Genomic DNA, 14790 nt, shown 5'->3' with positions numbered 1-14790 from the left:
TATATTAGCTCCTATTTCAGAGTAGGGTCTAAACCAGCACTATAGGAACTATCAGTGACATGAGTGTACGTTGACTGGTCAAACGCATGTTAAACATTGTTAAAGCATTTTTAAAAAGCAGTGCAAACATATTTACTTCATGAACATGGAAAACAGCGATAACTGCATTTCCCTGTTGTCTGCAGGGTTGTTATTCTCTCCATCTCATAGGAGATTTCATCTCTTAGCCCCACTTTTTCCTCTTTCAGTCGCGTAAATTATGCATTCACATTACATCTCGGTTATCACGAAACCCACGACACACAACAAACACAGCTCTGATCACGGCTTCTTCCATCCACCAGTTTTTAGCATTTGTAAATGCCGCGCTTAAAGACGCCGCTGTCGGCTGCTTCACAGTTCCTATTCCCGGTGCGAATGCAGTCAGGAACATGGCCCGGGGGAGAAATTAGTTCTCTGGGAACTATCCTAGTGGCTAGTTCCTAGAACTATTCAGTGCGAAAGCCCCTCTTGAAAGTTTGCCCTAGCCCCCTGATTCAGAACTACTGCACCATAGGGTGAAATGCATGGTATTGTTCAGTCATGTGCTGAAATAAATTCTGAGCAGAAACCATAAATTTTAAATGAAGTTTTAAATTAAGAATATATTATAGTATTCTAAGTGATTACATTAAGGTTCCTGACTGGACACATGCACAATGCTTTTCTCCATTACTGTTGTTGCTTGTTAAATTGAAGTTTATTAGCCTGTTTTCTTATTCAGTTGAAAAGTCGTAATAATGTGGCAACCTCTATGCAAAGCGGTTTCCAGATTCCCAGAACCCCATGCTGGAGTTCACACAGACTTGTATAAGTGTGAGGCACTATACTGATGAAGTCTCTGCTCTTCCTCTTCCTCCTCAGGTGTGTTTTAGGGAACACTACTATTCTTGCAGAGTTTGCTAGTGAAGAGGAAATTAATCGTTTCTTTGCACAAGGTCAGTCAATGACTGCCTCTCCCAGCTGGCAGACGCTGGGCTCTTCTCAGAATCGGATCGGATCCATCGAGGGTTCTCACCCCTTCCCAAACCGCACTGATCCAAATCACTGGAACGGCAGCGGGCTGTCAGGAGCCGGCAGCGGAGACCTGCACGGCTCGTCTCTCTGGGGCGTTCCCAATTACTCCACGAGCCTGTGGGGCAACCCCAGTGGTGGTGAGGGGGGGAGAATCAACAGTCCCTCCCCCATCAGCTCCTTCCTTCCTGTTGACCATCTGACAGGAGGTGGGGAGTCCATGTAGTGCATCTTTCACCTTCTAACTTAAAAACAAAAAACGACGACAAAAAAAAAAAAAAAAAACTTACAAACCCGTGACCTCAATGTGGAAATAGTTAATCATAATCATATGACCATATATATATATTATGTATAAAAAAATCAAATGGCACTAGTTAGACTTTCTTCACTTACAAAACGAAAAAAAAAAAAAACAATGCGGGGTCACCCTGTGGAAACAAGTTACGTTTTTTTCTGCACATATGTCCACTTTGTTTTAGCCCAAAACATATCAGTTTGAATACTTGAATCATGCAGGCCAATTCTATAATGTGAAAGGATGTATTTACACTTCCAGGTAGTGCTCTTCATACAGAAAAAGCTTCAGTTGAGCTCATCTGTTTATTCATCATGTTTATTTGAATTCCAATTCTTTTCGTTTTGTTTTTATTATTTGCATTTTGTTTGCTGACAATGTTGGAGTTTGAGCTTTTTTAACTTTGCACTGAATGTGGTTTTTCTCAGTATAATCTGCAATATGGAGGGAGCCGACAGTTCCAGTGTAGTTGTTTACTCAAGGATGTTCTTAAAGTGTGCGCTCTACTATGCCTTGATGTACGCCTACCTTATTGTGGTATTGTGGAGTTCGAGATCAAGATATAGATGCTGACTTAGGATTATTTGATTATATTACAGAAATAAGTATTGCACCAATTTTGTTTTAAAACTAAAGAATTTAGCTCTGCAGTGTAAAAAACTGTAGCCACAGCTGTGACTTGCAAACCCGACCTGCAAGCCAGGGGGAACAGCACTTTCAAAATAGGCTTTCAATTTTGTTTTGGAGGCATCACATTGTGCCCTCTTGTTTACAAAACTTTTTGAGGGGGAAAGTATGGTCATTCTTCCTTTTATTTTAAATGGAAAAATTACAAAAAAAAATGCATAAAGAATTTTTTAAAAACTCATATAAAAATTATAAAATACAAAAACAAAAAAAAAAATTTAAAAATCAACTAAACAAAAAAAAAAAAAGAAAAAAATCTTGAGGATGAAGACGAAGCTTTCTATCTCTGGGAATACTGATCAGTGTTTGGCCATGTCATTGGTTATTTTATCTATTCCTCTTGTCTGCTAAATAACCAGCATGGTTCTCAGGAAATATAGCCAGTTTTCCCCCATAGAAACTCCTTGTAGGAAAATCCAACTTTTAGCACTGAAACTACTTATAGCTCTGTAAGTTTTTCTCTGCCAAATAACTGCTTTAAGCTGGAGACATTCTACATACTGCTTTTCGAATATGCTGTCTTTTTATTAATGAGTGGATATGGTTTGCTGAATCACTATCTAGTCCTTCCCTTTTTCCCACTGAGTGGCTCAATGTTTTTCGCTTTGTGACTGTCGAAGTAACTGTCAAATGTCATAAGAAAAAGCAGAAATCTGTAACTATGCATACTGTGGCCAATGACTCGGCCTACAGAATCGCTTTTTCTTTGTCTGAAGTAATGTTTTATATGTTTCAGCAATTTGCATATACATTGTTTGATTTATATATATATATATATATAAATATATATATATTTTCCTCATCGCCAGAGCTGGTGTTAAAGAAAAATTGTTTGGTTATTTTAACAGTGCAAAAGTCGTCCACATTTCATTGCCTTGATTCAAATTGTGTCCGAAGATGCAACAAGTCAAGTGGCTTTTAACTGTTTACAAATAGAAAATGATTGTAATGTGTACAGTTTGGTTGTGTTAATCTGAAGTTCCTTACAATATTAATAAATCAATGTTTTTGGCTGCTCATTACCATTTTATTTCATTTAAATTTTTTGTTTGTTTGTTTTTTCTTCCCCCCTTTTTCCCCCCTTTTCCCCCTTCCTCAAAGCTGGTTTGTCATTGAAAATGGCTTGCCTCTGTACTTGTGGCCAAGGAAGGCTGGATTAGAGGTGAATGTAATCTGTTGCTGGTAGTTTAAATAATGTGCATAGATTTACAGACTATTTACCTTTTATTGTACTATATTTTAGGTGCACAATTTATGAGACGCTTCAAGAGCGAGAGGGAGAGAAAGATGTCAGCATTAGGCTAAGCCATGGACCTTAATATTTGTTTAAGCTGTTGTTGTTGGTTTTTTTTTTTTTTTTTTTTTCCTCCAGTTTGTTTTATTTGAGAAGTAGAACTTGTGTGGTGTGTTAACTTAAACATATTTAATGACTCATCGTACAAAACCCTGAGTATTAGCCTCACTTTATGGTTGCGTGCCAGTATTGAACCATTTTAAGTAACTGCTTTACCAAATATTCTTCAATCAAAGGATTTGTTTACTTAATTCCAGACCTGGCTTATCTCATTTTGTTTGTCTTGACTAATTTTAAGTGGAACATTGGAGAGAAACTACATAACGAAAGCCGAAAATGAGTTTTTGGAATTGCACTTGGTGTACATAATGAACTAGAAAAGCTTGTACTGTATTTGTGTTCTGGAGGCAGAGTGTAGCTTTGGAGACTGGACGGGCCTTTTGTTTGTCTTTTATTCTTTGTGTACATTGGCTAGACTCTTTAAGCGTGCGTTTGTGCCTGCGTGTTTGAGTGGTCCACTCCATTCCTGCGCATCAGGAGCCCAAGTATTCTCCTCTTGTATGGGGGCGTATAACTGCAGGTATCACCGATCGGATTGCCGTGACTTTGTTTACTCCCTCGATGTGGATTGCTCAATCTTTTGTGCTTTAGTTACATGTTCGTATGCGTCCAGGATAGCGTTAGTCCTTTCTGGAAGTGCGGCGCTGAGCTTTACCAATGGTTCTGAATGGGTTCTTTCCTGCTGTCATGGCAAACGTGCTAGTTTCCCTATTCTTCGTGGCTTTGCTTTTCTGAAGTGAACTTTGAAAGCGTAGGGAAAAGCCATTGGCACCCAGTTTATTTCCACTTATATTATTCATTTTATTTTATTGCTTTGGTTTCATCCCCACCCCACCCCTTTCCTCTTAATTTTGTTTTATGTATGTGCAGCTGTTTGGTGTTAGACAGAACTGTCATGCTGAGACATTTTGATAATTCACTGTCATGCCAAATTATCGAGTAGGGGGAGGAAAGGGATTTGTTTTGTAAAAGCTGGACAATGTATATGCTTCAAATGTCACTTGCAAAATGGATGTTTTGAGGATATTCATGAGCAATGTACAATCCCCATTTTTATAGCCAGGTTGAACGTAGAGGAAACAAAAGTGACTTGGCCTGACATTCTACTTTTGTACTGAAAATGTCATTCTTTTCTGATTTATCCTGTGAGCAAATATACCCATGTCTTTTAAATGGTTCCTACTGTTGAACAATGTGCTAAGGCAATTGACTTAAACTGTGAGTATTGCTGTCATGTCATTATAAACCCAAAAAGCTTTAGTAAAACCAGCACAAGAAACGGACGAACGAGAGTTGAAATCAAAACTTCCACCATGGGGAAATTCTAAGAGAGTCTATGCAGTGTAGGGTGAGGCTTCCATGTCTGTGTCTTTGCTTAATGAAATCCTGATCGCGGTAGTGGTCGGATTTAAAAATACGATTCCTGTAATGTGCCATGATTGAAATTTTCTTTTACTTTTGTCTCAAAAATTGGCCAGTTGTAGCAAATGGAGGGTTGCATTAACATTTCCTTTTTCACAGCGCTCCTCACTGAATGGGCTGTGGAATAGCAAATTCTTCTAGTGGTCTGTCCAGAAATAGTTTGCTCACATGTAACCTATATGCACACTGCTTTGGTAGACTGTTTGAAAATTAATAGAAATAAACATCAATAAGATAACTTAAATGAGCAGGAAGTTCTTTTCAGCGTCTTCCTGGGGTCATCTTAGAATTTTAACTTGGGGAACTGCACTTTTTGAAGGACAATCCTTATTTGTATTGGTAACAATTGACACAAGGTTTAGTCTAGTAATACATGGTAGATACTCAAATGTGTAGTGATGAATGTTTTCTGTAATGCTGTTTTTTCTTTTTTTTTTTTTTTTCTTTTTTTTTTTTTCTTTGTTGCTTGGTTTTCGATTTTAGTACCCTTAAGTGCATATGTAACGAGGTAGAGGTAATAGAGTAGTTTTAGGTCTTTTGTTGGCTGTACTTGTAGACTGATAATAACTGTTTGTAAAGTCCTGATCTTGATATCGGAATACAAAGCTGTATAACTTGGGTACAACCCGCAATAAAGCCTAACAGTGACGTGGTGTGCAATGTTTTTTTCTTTAATATACTTTTCCTACAGATGCAATTGGAAAACACTCTAAAGTCATATGTCTCTATCAAATGTTTTGTCACATTTTGGCATTAGACCTGTGCAAATACGTAGTTACTGAATAGTTGCCAAGGGCCTTGTTACAAAACATGGTAACACTTTATAATAAGGTTTATTAAACATGAACTAATAATGAACTGCACTTCTACCGCATTTATTAATCTCTTTAATTTCAATTTCAAAATGTACTAATACATTATTAAAATAGTTGTATTTGTTCATATTAGTTAGTGCACTGTTAAGTAACAATGAACTGCTGTATTTTTGTTAACTAATGTTAACAAAGATTAAAAAATAGCTACAGTAACAAATGTATTGCTCATGGTTAGTTCATGTTAACAAATTTAACTTATTAAACTGATGTTCTAAAATAACTTAAAATTCTGTAGACTTTTTTTTTATTTTTTAGAGGAATTAGTAAAAATGATAAACAGCATTAAGAAGTTTAAAATTAAACTATAGTATCTCAATGATACTAAAATAACACTGGTTTATTAGAGCTCATTTTGATTACCGTGTGTGTCTTGCCCACTGGTGTACTGAGTAGTTATTATATGGGTCTACACACACACAAAAAAAACTGCTTTTAGAGGCTTAAAATGTATGTTTACATGACAAAAACTCCAGTCAAACAGTGGCCTTGAAAAAGTAGTTTTATTTTACATAAAGGTGGGCTTTCATGTTGATCACTTTAGTACTGCTGCAGTACTAAATCATAGGTAACACTTGCAAATATGGTACTTTTTATAATTCCATTGTAACTGAAAACTTTTGCATTATGCCACATGCAGATGTCATGAAATCCAAAACCAGTTTTCTACCAGCCAGTAAAATGTTAAATGGTCTAATACACCTTTAACGGTGCAGTATAATTTCTGTGCCGTTAGCGGCACCAAATAAATCTCCAAAAAAAAAATACTTTTCAAACAGGTTTGAGGGCTTCACGAGTCATGGAAAAGTTTTCTAGGCCTGAACAAGTTTTTTTTATTATTCTACAGTAGAATGAGAACCAAACTGGACCACAAATCAGTCTAAATTTTTCTTTAGTGAATCAACCTGAATATTTTTTTTTTTTTTTTTTTTAAATCCAGTAATCATAAGCAGATGGAACAGTCAAGGAAACTTGCTGGTCAGAAAGTGTGGCACTTTGCAGTTTCCTAAACACTCACCTATCTGCCTCAGTCTGCTCAAAGAAGTGTTAAACACGCCACACATTTTGAAACATCTTACAGACATCTATGCATTTTAAACTGGTGAAGGATGCAGTGTTTTGATGGAAAAAAAGCAGAATCTGCAATGACATTCACAAAGTGGCACTGACCTTGTAAATTAAGTAGCAGTTTTACTTCCCTTCCACTAGAGGGACCAGTGAGGTTTCACTTGTGGCATGACAAACCAAAGAATTACACTTTAGTCTTGGCTTTATTTTCAGCTCAAGTTCCCAAGAGTTTAGTGACATTTTCATTAAATACAATGATACACATGACAAGGCAGTTGACTCCATATCCAAGAGACAGAAAACAGTATGATAGAAACTGGACACAGAGTGGATACAGCTGATCCACATCCATATTGTTTAATACAGAGTCAATCCTACCTGCAAAAAAGAGGAAAGAAACATGAGACTTTAGGATATGAAAATTACCATTACCAAACTCATCAAGCATGCACAGGTTACCTACAATCTAGGTATTGTAGCTCATAAGACAGGACTTGCCTCTATTCACACACATCTTTTTTATCTGCAATGTACTGTACGATCTCCTCAGGAGTCATAAGCTTCTCCGCCTCTGCATCTGGGATCTCAAATCCTGTGGAATTTGAATTTAGAATTAAATGTTTAAAAAATATGACAGTTGTCAAATGCTTTAATGCTACAGAAACAACCCTCTACTAACCGAACTCATCTTCCATAGCCATTATAATCTCCACCTGGTCCAAGCTGTCCAGCCCCAGGTCTTTCATGAAATGAGACGATGTTTGAAGCTTGAGGAGAAAAAAAAGTCAATCATATCAGAGATTGATGTTAGGAATATGTATAATATCTCAAATGTAAACCAAGCAACAGTAAGGAAAAAAATCTGTATATCCACACAGAAAAAACAATGAAATGTATTAAAATGTGTTAGGCAGGTATGCAATTTACAGGTGAATTGCACATAAATCTCCTTCAAATTTCAGTATTTGACCCATGCAACTGTACAGTTCAGTAAGTGACTCTCACCTTATCTGGATTGATCTTATCATACAGTTTAAGGACGTACATAACACGGTCTTTGATGTTCTCTAAAGTGAGGGGTGGAAGATCACCGTAATGCCGACACAGATGAACAGACGGGTCTGAAATCTAGGGACATGCAAACATATACATTTATTCGTTTAGCAGCGGCTTTAAAATCACTTATAAATGAGAAACTTATCAAGTGTTTTGTCACAGAGACCAAATATTTATAGCACACAATGATCAATACAAATAATGAAATCTCCCTCTATCAAGAGAAGGCACTAAAAAGATAATTGACCCAAAAATGTTGTCATATTTGTCTCCTTTTGTTCCATAGCAAACAAAAGATGTTGGACAGGCTGTTAGAGACTGATAGCTTCGGTCACCATTTACTTCAGTTGCATCTCTTTTTCCATACAGTCAAAAGTGGCTACATGTTTGGAATGACATGACAGAATTTTTATTTTTGCGTCAACTACCACTTTAATAATAGCTAGAATAAAAAACGCAAAGAGACTAGCAGAGCAGTATTGTCCTTTATTAGGTTAACTAGTAGCTATTTCTACTATAAATAATTATGTCATGGGTTTAAAGTCTTGCAGGTCACGCTGATGTAGTAGATGTATGTTGTGAATGCACACTAATTTAACTGAAAGTATGGCTGACATGCACGAATAATTCATTTTTCTTTTCTTTTTTTCTCGGAAAGACACAGGTAGGTCACTGAGTAATCCAGCACCAGTAGGCCACACACAAACATCCCCCATCTGCAGAAAGCTCACCCGCACTAGGTCAGTCCACCTCGTCCGCTGGCCGCATGAAAGGACAGAGAGCGCGCGCTGGTTTGAGGCTAGCGGCGCGCAGGCGGATCTTGTTAGCACGTTGCCATGATTTAACCTTGCAGAGGCGCGAGCGACGGAGCGCATACAGTGTGCAAGCGCACGGGACGCCATGTCTGTGAATTTCTATCCCACAATTCACTGCGACAAACTGGACATAAGTTTGACATGCGCTTGCGCACACTGTCAGGGCAAGTGCGACTGTTTTCCGCGAATCGGTTCTTTTGAACAGTTCGTTCACAAACCGAACGGTGTAACAGTGCGAACGAATCCAATTCATTGGAAAGATTCGAGTCAAAAGAATACATTACTATTAGAGAAACGTATCAATAATTTACTCTTTTTAACTCTCTTTTAATTATTTATTAAAGTTATATGTAACTGATAAATATATATATAAAGCCATTTAAATTATGGAATATTGTATATGTGTAACATATTAAAAAATTAGACTTTTATTTTGAAACCAATCATGGCTGCCAGCTACGCATAGGGTCGTCTATGAAAGTAAATGAATTTGCTTTACTCTGATATATAAAAACGTCCAAGTATTTTTTGCACGATTAGTGAAGAAAATATGTACGATATAATGTTTTCTCTAAAGGAGAAGGTTTGCATATTCGCGCAGAGACAAAATAAACAAGATGACTTGAAGTGAATGATCCACAACCAGCATGCTGCACAACAACAGTTAAAGCAGGTATTTATTTTTATGTCAGTTTTATATAGTTTTTCTAAAAGAGACATAAAATGGTGGCACATTTACATAGAGAATATTTTAATATGTTACAAATAATGTCAAAATTTGTTGATATACCATACAGAATAACCTTGGTGTTGCTTTGCAGGAGATAGAGACCATGGAGCCTGCGAGTCTGGAAAACTTGTGTGTTTTGTACCACAGTGCAAACTATATAGTTGTCAACAAACACTGGGACATCCGTATTGACAGCAAAATGTGGTATGAGAAGCAGACTGTTCAAAGTCAGCTGAAGCATCGCTTCCCAGAACTTGCAGATCCTGACACCTACTACGGATTCAGGTCTTTTTCTCTGGTGTTTCTATTACTTTGCTATGAGCTGAGACCAATAATAATTTAAGCCATCACATATGTCTTATCAGTAGTTCATTAATATATTCATTCTTATATTCTGCAGGTTTTGCCATCAGTTGGATTTCTCTACCAGTGGTGCTTTGTGTGTAGCACTGAACAAGGCAGCAGCAGGACATGCGTACCGCTGTTTTAAAGACAGACTTGTTACCAAAGCTTATCTTGCTTTGGTACTGTGACATTCAGACATCCAGTGAATATATTGAAGGTTTTTTTCCTAATAACATAGTCTATTTATATTTCCTGTGCAGGTCCGTGGTGTTGTGGCTGAGGAGAAAATGACCCTGGACTTTGCGATAGGCAAGAACACAACAGAGGGCAAGACCCATATGATGTGCACTGAAGGAACAGAAGGTCAGAATCACTAAATTAAACACTAAAATTTAACTAATTGAAACATATTCATTCATCTATTTCATATCGTATGCGGTAGGTTGTGAGAATCCCAAGCCTTGCCAAACAGAGCTCACTGTTTTAGAGTATGGAGCATATGATGGAGATCCAGTCACAAAAGTGCTTCTACAGCCTCTGACAGGTACAGTGTTATCAACAGTTCATAAAAAATATAGATGAAACATGTTGTCAAATTGAAAAATGTCTAAGAATCAGAAACCTTGTAGGACGGACGCACCAGCTCCGAGTGCACTGCAGTGCCATTGGTCACCCCATAGTGGGCGACTATACCTACAGTCTACGCACAGACAATGCTCCGTATCGCATGATGCTGCACGCCTACTTCCTCCACATTCCACTAGAGAATGAACCCATCCATGTCATAGCCCCAGATCCCTTTATACCCAGCCTCGACCTCAAATGGGCACCACAAAGATGTGTGAACATTCTGGAGGATTTACTGAAGAATATTTTAACAAAGCCACAAGCTGAGATCCAAGAAGAACCAGAGCCAGTGCACAAGAGGAGCAGCCCAGTGGAGAGTGAGGAGCAACAGGCACAGTGTCAGCAGTGGTTATGTGAATGGAATCTGGACTGAGGAACACTCGCGCTGTAAACTGCTGAAGCTACGCTGCAGGCTGCTTATAGGGTACCCTCTTCTTTAAAAGGCCAGCCCTCCTCAAGAACAGTGTACAGAAAGAACTGAAGGCATAAAGGGGCATTAAACCATTTGGCTGATCTGTGTATGAAGAAGTTCACTGTGAGTCAAAGTATTATGGAGACCCCCCATGCTTATGTCATCCTACACTAGCGTTCAAAAGTTTGAGGTCGGTAAGATTTTTTTTTTTTTAAACGTCTTTTAACGTTTTTTTGTCTCTTATGTTCACCAAGGCTGATCAGAATTACAGTAAAAACAGTAATATTGTGAAATATTATTACAGTTTACATTAACTGTTTTTTATTTTCATCTATTTTAAAATATTTATTCCTGTGACAGCAAAGCTGTTTTTTTTTCAACAGCCATTACTGCAGTCCTTCAGAAATCTTTATAATATGCTGATTTGGTGCTTAAAACAAAGTTCTTATTATTATCAAAGTTAATATTTTGTGGAAACCATGATACATTTTGCTTAAGGATACGCTGATGAATAGGAAGTACAAAAGAGCAGCATTTATTTGAAATAAAACTTTTTGTAACATTATAAACATCTTTTGTTCAGTTTAATGTCTCCTTGCTCAATTTTTTTTTTTTTTTTTTTTATTCTTACTGACCCCCAACTTTTGAAGCTGAAAGAACTTTTTTTTTAAAATCCCCATTAAAGGGATGGTTCGCCCAAAAATGAAAATTTTGTCATCATTTACTCACCCTCAAGTTGTTTAAAACAAAAAAAAGAAATTATTTTGAAGAATTTCGGTAAACAAACAGTTGATGGGCCCCATTGATTTCCATAATATTTTATTTTCCCCCACTATGGAAGTCAGTGGGGCCCATCAACTGTTTAATTACCCATATTATTCAAAATAACTTCTTCTGTGTTCAGCGGAAGAAAGAAACTCATACAGGTTTGGAACAACTTGATGGTGAGTAAATGATGACTGAATTTTAATTTTTTTAATCTTTACCTCTTTCAAGTATGCTATGTGTACAAGTGTTATTATTCATTGTATGAATGCCTAACTGTATCGTTTTTAGTTAACATGTGTTTTTAAATCAAGCTTTTCAGTAATTTATGATTTTTTTTAAATTAGGTTTTTGTTGCAGTCTAGAAGGGGCCAAGACCCACCGTTTTTTCCACTAGACAAACAGTCAAGTTGTAACAAGTTACCGTATACATGGATGAAAGGTGGTCTTAGATTTTGTACTTAAATTGTGTGAAGCATGATTGTAGAAATCCATTGCTTAAAATTGACTGAACGATCCCTACCTCACAATCTAAAATTGCAGCTTTGAAACATCTAATTTTGTCTCTTTTTATCTACAAAGTATTTTTCTTGCATGTCATCCTGTTACTTACACCATTAGATAACGTTTGTACGGCTACAGTGGCAGTCACATTTGCGTTGTTTAGTGAGTTTTCAAAATCTAGTCATTTTAACAAGAATTCACGTGATCGAGATCCCCAGTTTACCACTTTACTAAAGAAGTGTGTTGTTTGGTAAAATCCCCCGAAACATGCTGTGATCACTTAAAATGAGTCTTAAAATTTTTCTTAAAAAAAGCATTTATTAGCATCTGTAATCTGCCTTTGCACGCAGAACATGTTTAGTGTTGCAGAAATTGTTCTGTTCAATAAATAAAGGCCCTTCAGTCTAACAGCTAATCAATGTGTTGTGATATTTTTCCCAGCCAGGAAAACAAGACTGTGGTGTGCACAGCAGTGACATGAAATGAAAATCATTAACAGAAATCTAAAAATACTGACATGAAAAGCAGGAGATATGTGGTGTTTGCGTCTAACACACATTTTTACATTTTATATTCTATGTTAACATAGCCATGAACACAGTAGGGGATTTTTACTGCAAGTGGTCACAAGTGTGAACAGAATTAACAGTGGCATTTCTTTGTCATTACAATTGTGACCTAGACAAGGGAAGGCTGGGGAATATTAGTCCATATTAGTTCCTTTGGTCCCAGAATGAAAAAAAAGTGAGCGAGACACAAACTGAAGTTCAGTCCTAGATCTGGCTGAGAGGGAGGAATTTCTGGTAGTAACTCTTGGTAACGTCGATCATCAGTTCCTGTGTACATTCAGGGAGCTCTCCTGAAAATAAACCTGAAATATAGGATAACAAAGAAGCTTACATTTTGCAAGTGATATTAATTCACTTCTAAAATTCATTGTTGGCTTAATATAAATAAAATAATCCCACTACATTAATAATTAACATTAATAATAAACAATAATTCTAAATAAAGAGCATAATATATCTGAACGTGCTGACCTGGACAGCCAGAGAAAACTGTAAATGGAGGAACCACTGTCTCTGGGGGAAGGACAGTATTATCCAATATCTTACAACAGTCCTTCAAGACACAGCGTCGACCCTAAAAGAAAACATGCTCACATGTCACACCCACAAAACAAATGACAGGATACAGATGAGAGTGATACTTACAATCACACAGTTCTTGCCAATGTGGACATATGATCCAATCTGAGCAGCGTTCACAACACAGTCCTCCTCTATGAACACATGGTCCCCAATATGCAAGGGGAAGAAAGCCACGCTAATGTACACAGAACAAACATAAGCAAGTTAAATTATACAAATTCAATTTTATCAGTGAGAATACAGATGCTTTACATTAAACCCGTAGCATTACTCACCCTTTGCTGAATTTTTTAAACGGCGGTCTGATCACACTACGACTTTTAATGACACAGTGGCGGCCAACTCTGACATTAGCAAGATCTCCTCTGATGATACAGTCATTCATCACGATAGTCTAAAAAACAGCCCATTTCAGAAAGCTAACACATTTGCTGGTGAAAATAACAGAACGAAACAGATAAAAAAGCTCACTTTTCCATTGAGGACGATGTTTTGACTGCCGCAAAGCACCGACTGTCTGCTGACTTTGTTGCCTGATGCCTGGAGAGAACAAATGTGAACGTTACCACCATCACATGACGGTCCAGCTCTGGGCTGATCCGAGTAATTAAATAAACAACATGTGAAATTGATATAGACGTTTACTGACTGGTAAGTTATGACAAACCAACACTTTTGTGCTGGCGGTATCATCTTTGTTTATTAGAAAACATATTAGGTTTGCAAAGACAAACTAGTCAGTCAGTTGATTCTGAATATAATATTTGCAACCGCGTGATTCAACTGAAGAATATTATCGACGGTAGCAACATACCGTCTCGATGTATTCAGCCTTGTTGTATAATATTTCACACAGCTCCATCTCTGCACAATTTTATTGTTTTGCTGGCGAACCCCTTCTAATGTCCAGCAGCTGTCAACCGCTCCCTCGCTATTTCCGCTTCCGGTTAGTTCCAAGATTGTAGAATATCGTACAAGATGGCATGGAAATGTTTTAGATTATTTTCATTGCATATAAACAAAAATGTTAATGAGATAATTAAATATTTATTATATTATTAGGCTATATTTATTAATATGCATTATAATCTATAAAAAAAATAATCGAACCAGTAATATGCAAATGCCATGTTGTTAGTTTCTTTGATCTACTTTATTTTTATATATATTTTTAAATAAATGTATATGCGTTATATGCTTTCAAAATGGTTTGCATATCAATATCATAATCGTTTTTCCGAAAATGTTTTATATATTTACTTATTTTACATGCAAAATACTTTTAGACCGCATGATGGCGCTGCTGTATCGTTTCATATTTTTGAATCCCGCAGTACGGAGGTGGTATTATTTTAAAACGTGCCTTATTAATCCATAGCGGTCTGTGCTCGTGGGCTCGAATCCCAAACCACGTAGTTGATTAGCTTTTATCAGTACATCAAAAATGATTAGCCTATGTCAGGATGATTGGAACATTTATTATGCAAAAGTTAGTGTAATAGGCCTATGCTATGCTCTAATAATAGCCTACAATAAAATCTAAACGGATGCGTTATAAATTCTAGTATGCACAGTGATTTAGCTTGCACTATAAACCAGCTGATTTTTTTTTTCAGTGTTTGTGTTTATCA

General features: G+C 36.9%; 4 protein-coding genes across 10 annotated transcripts in view; 2 read left to right on the top strand and 2 right to left on the bottom strand.

The window, feature by feature from the left end:
* The window catches only part of LOC127510154 (trinucleotide repeat-containing gene 6A protein-like), a 48679-nt gene extending 43217 nt beyond the window's left edge, over positions 1-5462 (top strand). For all 7 annotated transcript variants that reach the window (XM_051889653.1, XM_051889658.1, XM_051889655.1 and 4 more), the window contains one exon: positions 904-5462. In XM_051889653.1, coding sequence (XP_051745613.1) covers positions 904-1279 — 376 coding nt within the window. In that variant the 3' untranslated portion in view covers positions 1280-5462. The remainder of the gene's footprint in view (positions 1-903) is intronic.
* Positions 5463-6938: 1476 nt separating this feature from the next.
* ndufab1b (NADH:ubiquinone oxidoreductase subunit AB1b) lies at positions 6939-8752 on the bottom strand. Its single transcript, XM_051889662.1, has 5 exons — positions 8542-8752; positions 7760-7882; positions 7434-7521; positions 7249-7346; positions 6939-7128 (listed from the first exon to the last, which is right to left on the bottom strand). Exons 1-4 carry the CDS (start codon positions 8710-8712, stop codon positions 7255-7257), a joined length of 474 nt encoding a protein of 157 aa, XP_051745622.1. The 5' UTR covers positions 8713-8752; the 3' UTR covers positions 6939-7128; positions 7249-7254.
* Positions 8753-8887: 135 nt separating this feature from the next.
* Positions 8888-12423, top strand: rpusd1 (RNA pseudouridine synthase domain containing 1). Its single transcript, XM_051889659.1, has 7 exons — positions 8888-9105; positions 9203-9298; positions 9447-9640; positions 9756-9879; positions 9961-10063; positions 10143-10244; positions 10330-12423. Exons 2-7 carry the CDS (start codon positions 9257-9259, stop codon positions 10698-10700), a joined length of 936 nt encoding a protein of 311 aa, XP_051745619.1. The 5' UTR covers positions 8888-9105; positions 9203-9256; the 3' UTR covers positions 10701-12423.
* dctn5 (dynactin 5) lies at positions 12307-14135 on the bottom strand. The gene is made up of 6 exons (XM_051889660.1): positions 13974-14135; positions 13631-13699; positions 13435-13553; positions 13223-13334; positions 13049-13151; positions 12307-12879 (listed from the first exon to the last, which is right to left on the bottom strand). Exons 1-6 carry the CDS (start codon positions 14019-14021, stop codon positions 12782-12784), a joined length of 549 nt encoding a protein of 182 aa, XP_051745620.1. The 5' UTR covers positions 14022-14135; the 3' UTR covers positions 12307-12781.
* Positions 14136-14790: the final 655 nt, after the last annotated feature.

The sequence above is a fragment of the Ctenopharyngodon idella genome, chromosome 3 (genome assembly GCF_019924925.1).
Source record: "Ctenopharyngodon idella isolate HZGC_01 chromosome 3, HZGC01, whole genome shotgun sequence".
NCBI lineage: Eukaryota > Metazoa > Chordata > Actinopteri > Cypriniformes > Xenocyprididae > Ctenopharyngodon > Ctenopharyngodon idella.
This window is presented reverse-complemented; position numbering and strand designations above follow the sequence as displayed.

What these genes read in the sequence shown, in the direction of transcription:
- dctn5 (XM_051889660.1), bottom strand. Translation starts at nt 14,021, where the DNA reads ATGGAGCTGTGTGAAATATTATACAACAAGGCTGAATACATCGAGACG. An exon ending in ACATCGTCCTCAATGGAAAA is followed by an intron (nt 13,554 to 13,630) that starts GTGAGCTTTTTT and finishes GCTGTTTTTTAG; the next exon opens with ACTATCGTGATGAATGACTG. An exon ending in TTGGCAAGAACTGTGTGATT is followed by an intron (nt 13,152 to 13,222) that starts GTAAGTATCACT and finishes GTTTTCTTTTAG; the next exon opens with GGTCGACGCTGTGTCTTGAA.
- ndufab1b (XM_051889662.1), bottom strand. Translation starts at nt 8,712, where the DNA reads ATGGCGTCCCGTGCGCTTGCACACTGTATGCGCTCCGTCGCTCGCGCC. An exon ending in ATAAGATCAATCCAGATAAG is followed by an intron (nt 7,522 to 7,759) that starts GTGAGAGTCACT and finishes TTTCTCCTCAAG; the next exon opens with CTTCAAACATCGTCTCATTT. An exon ending in GGCTATGGAAGATGAGTTCG is followed by an intron (nt 7,347 to 7,433) that starts GTTAGTAGAGGG and finishes CAAATTCCACAG; the next exon opens with GATTTGAGATCCCAGATGCA.
- rpusd1 (XM_051889659.1), top strand. Translation starts at nt 9,257, where the DNA reads ATGATCCACAACCAGCATGCTGCACAACAACAGTTAAAGCAG. An exon ending in CCAAAGCTTATCTTGCTTTG is followed by an intron (nt 9,880 to 9,960) that starts GTACTGTGACAT and finishes TTTCCTGTGCAG; the next exon opens with GTCCGTGGTGTTGTGGCTGA. An exon ending in GTGCACTGAAGGAACAGAAG is followed by an intron (nt 10,064 to 10,142) that starts GTCAGAATCACT and finishes CGTATGCGGTAG; the next exon opens with GTTGTGAGAATCCCAAGCCT.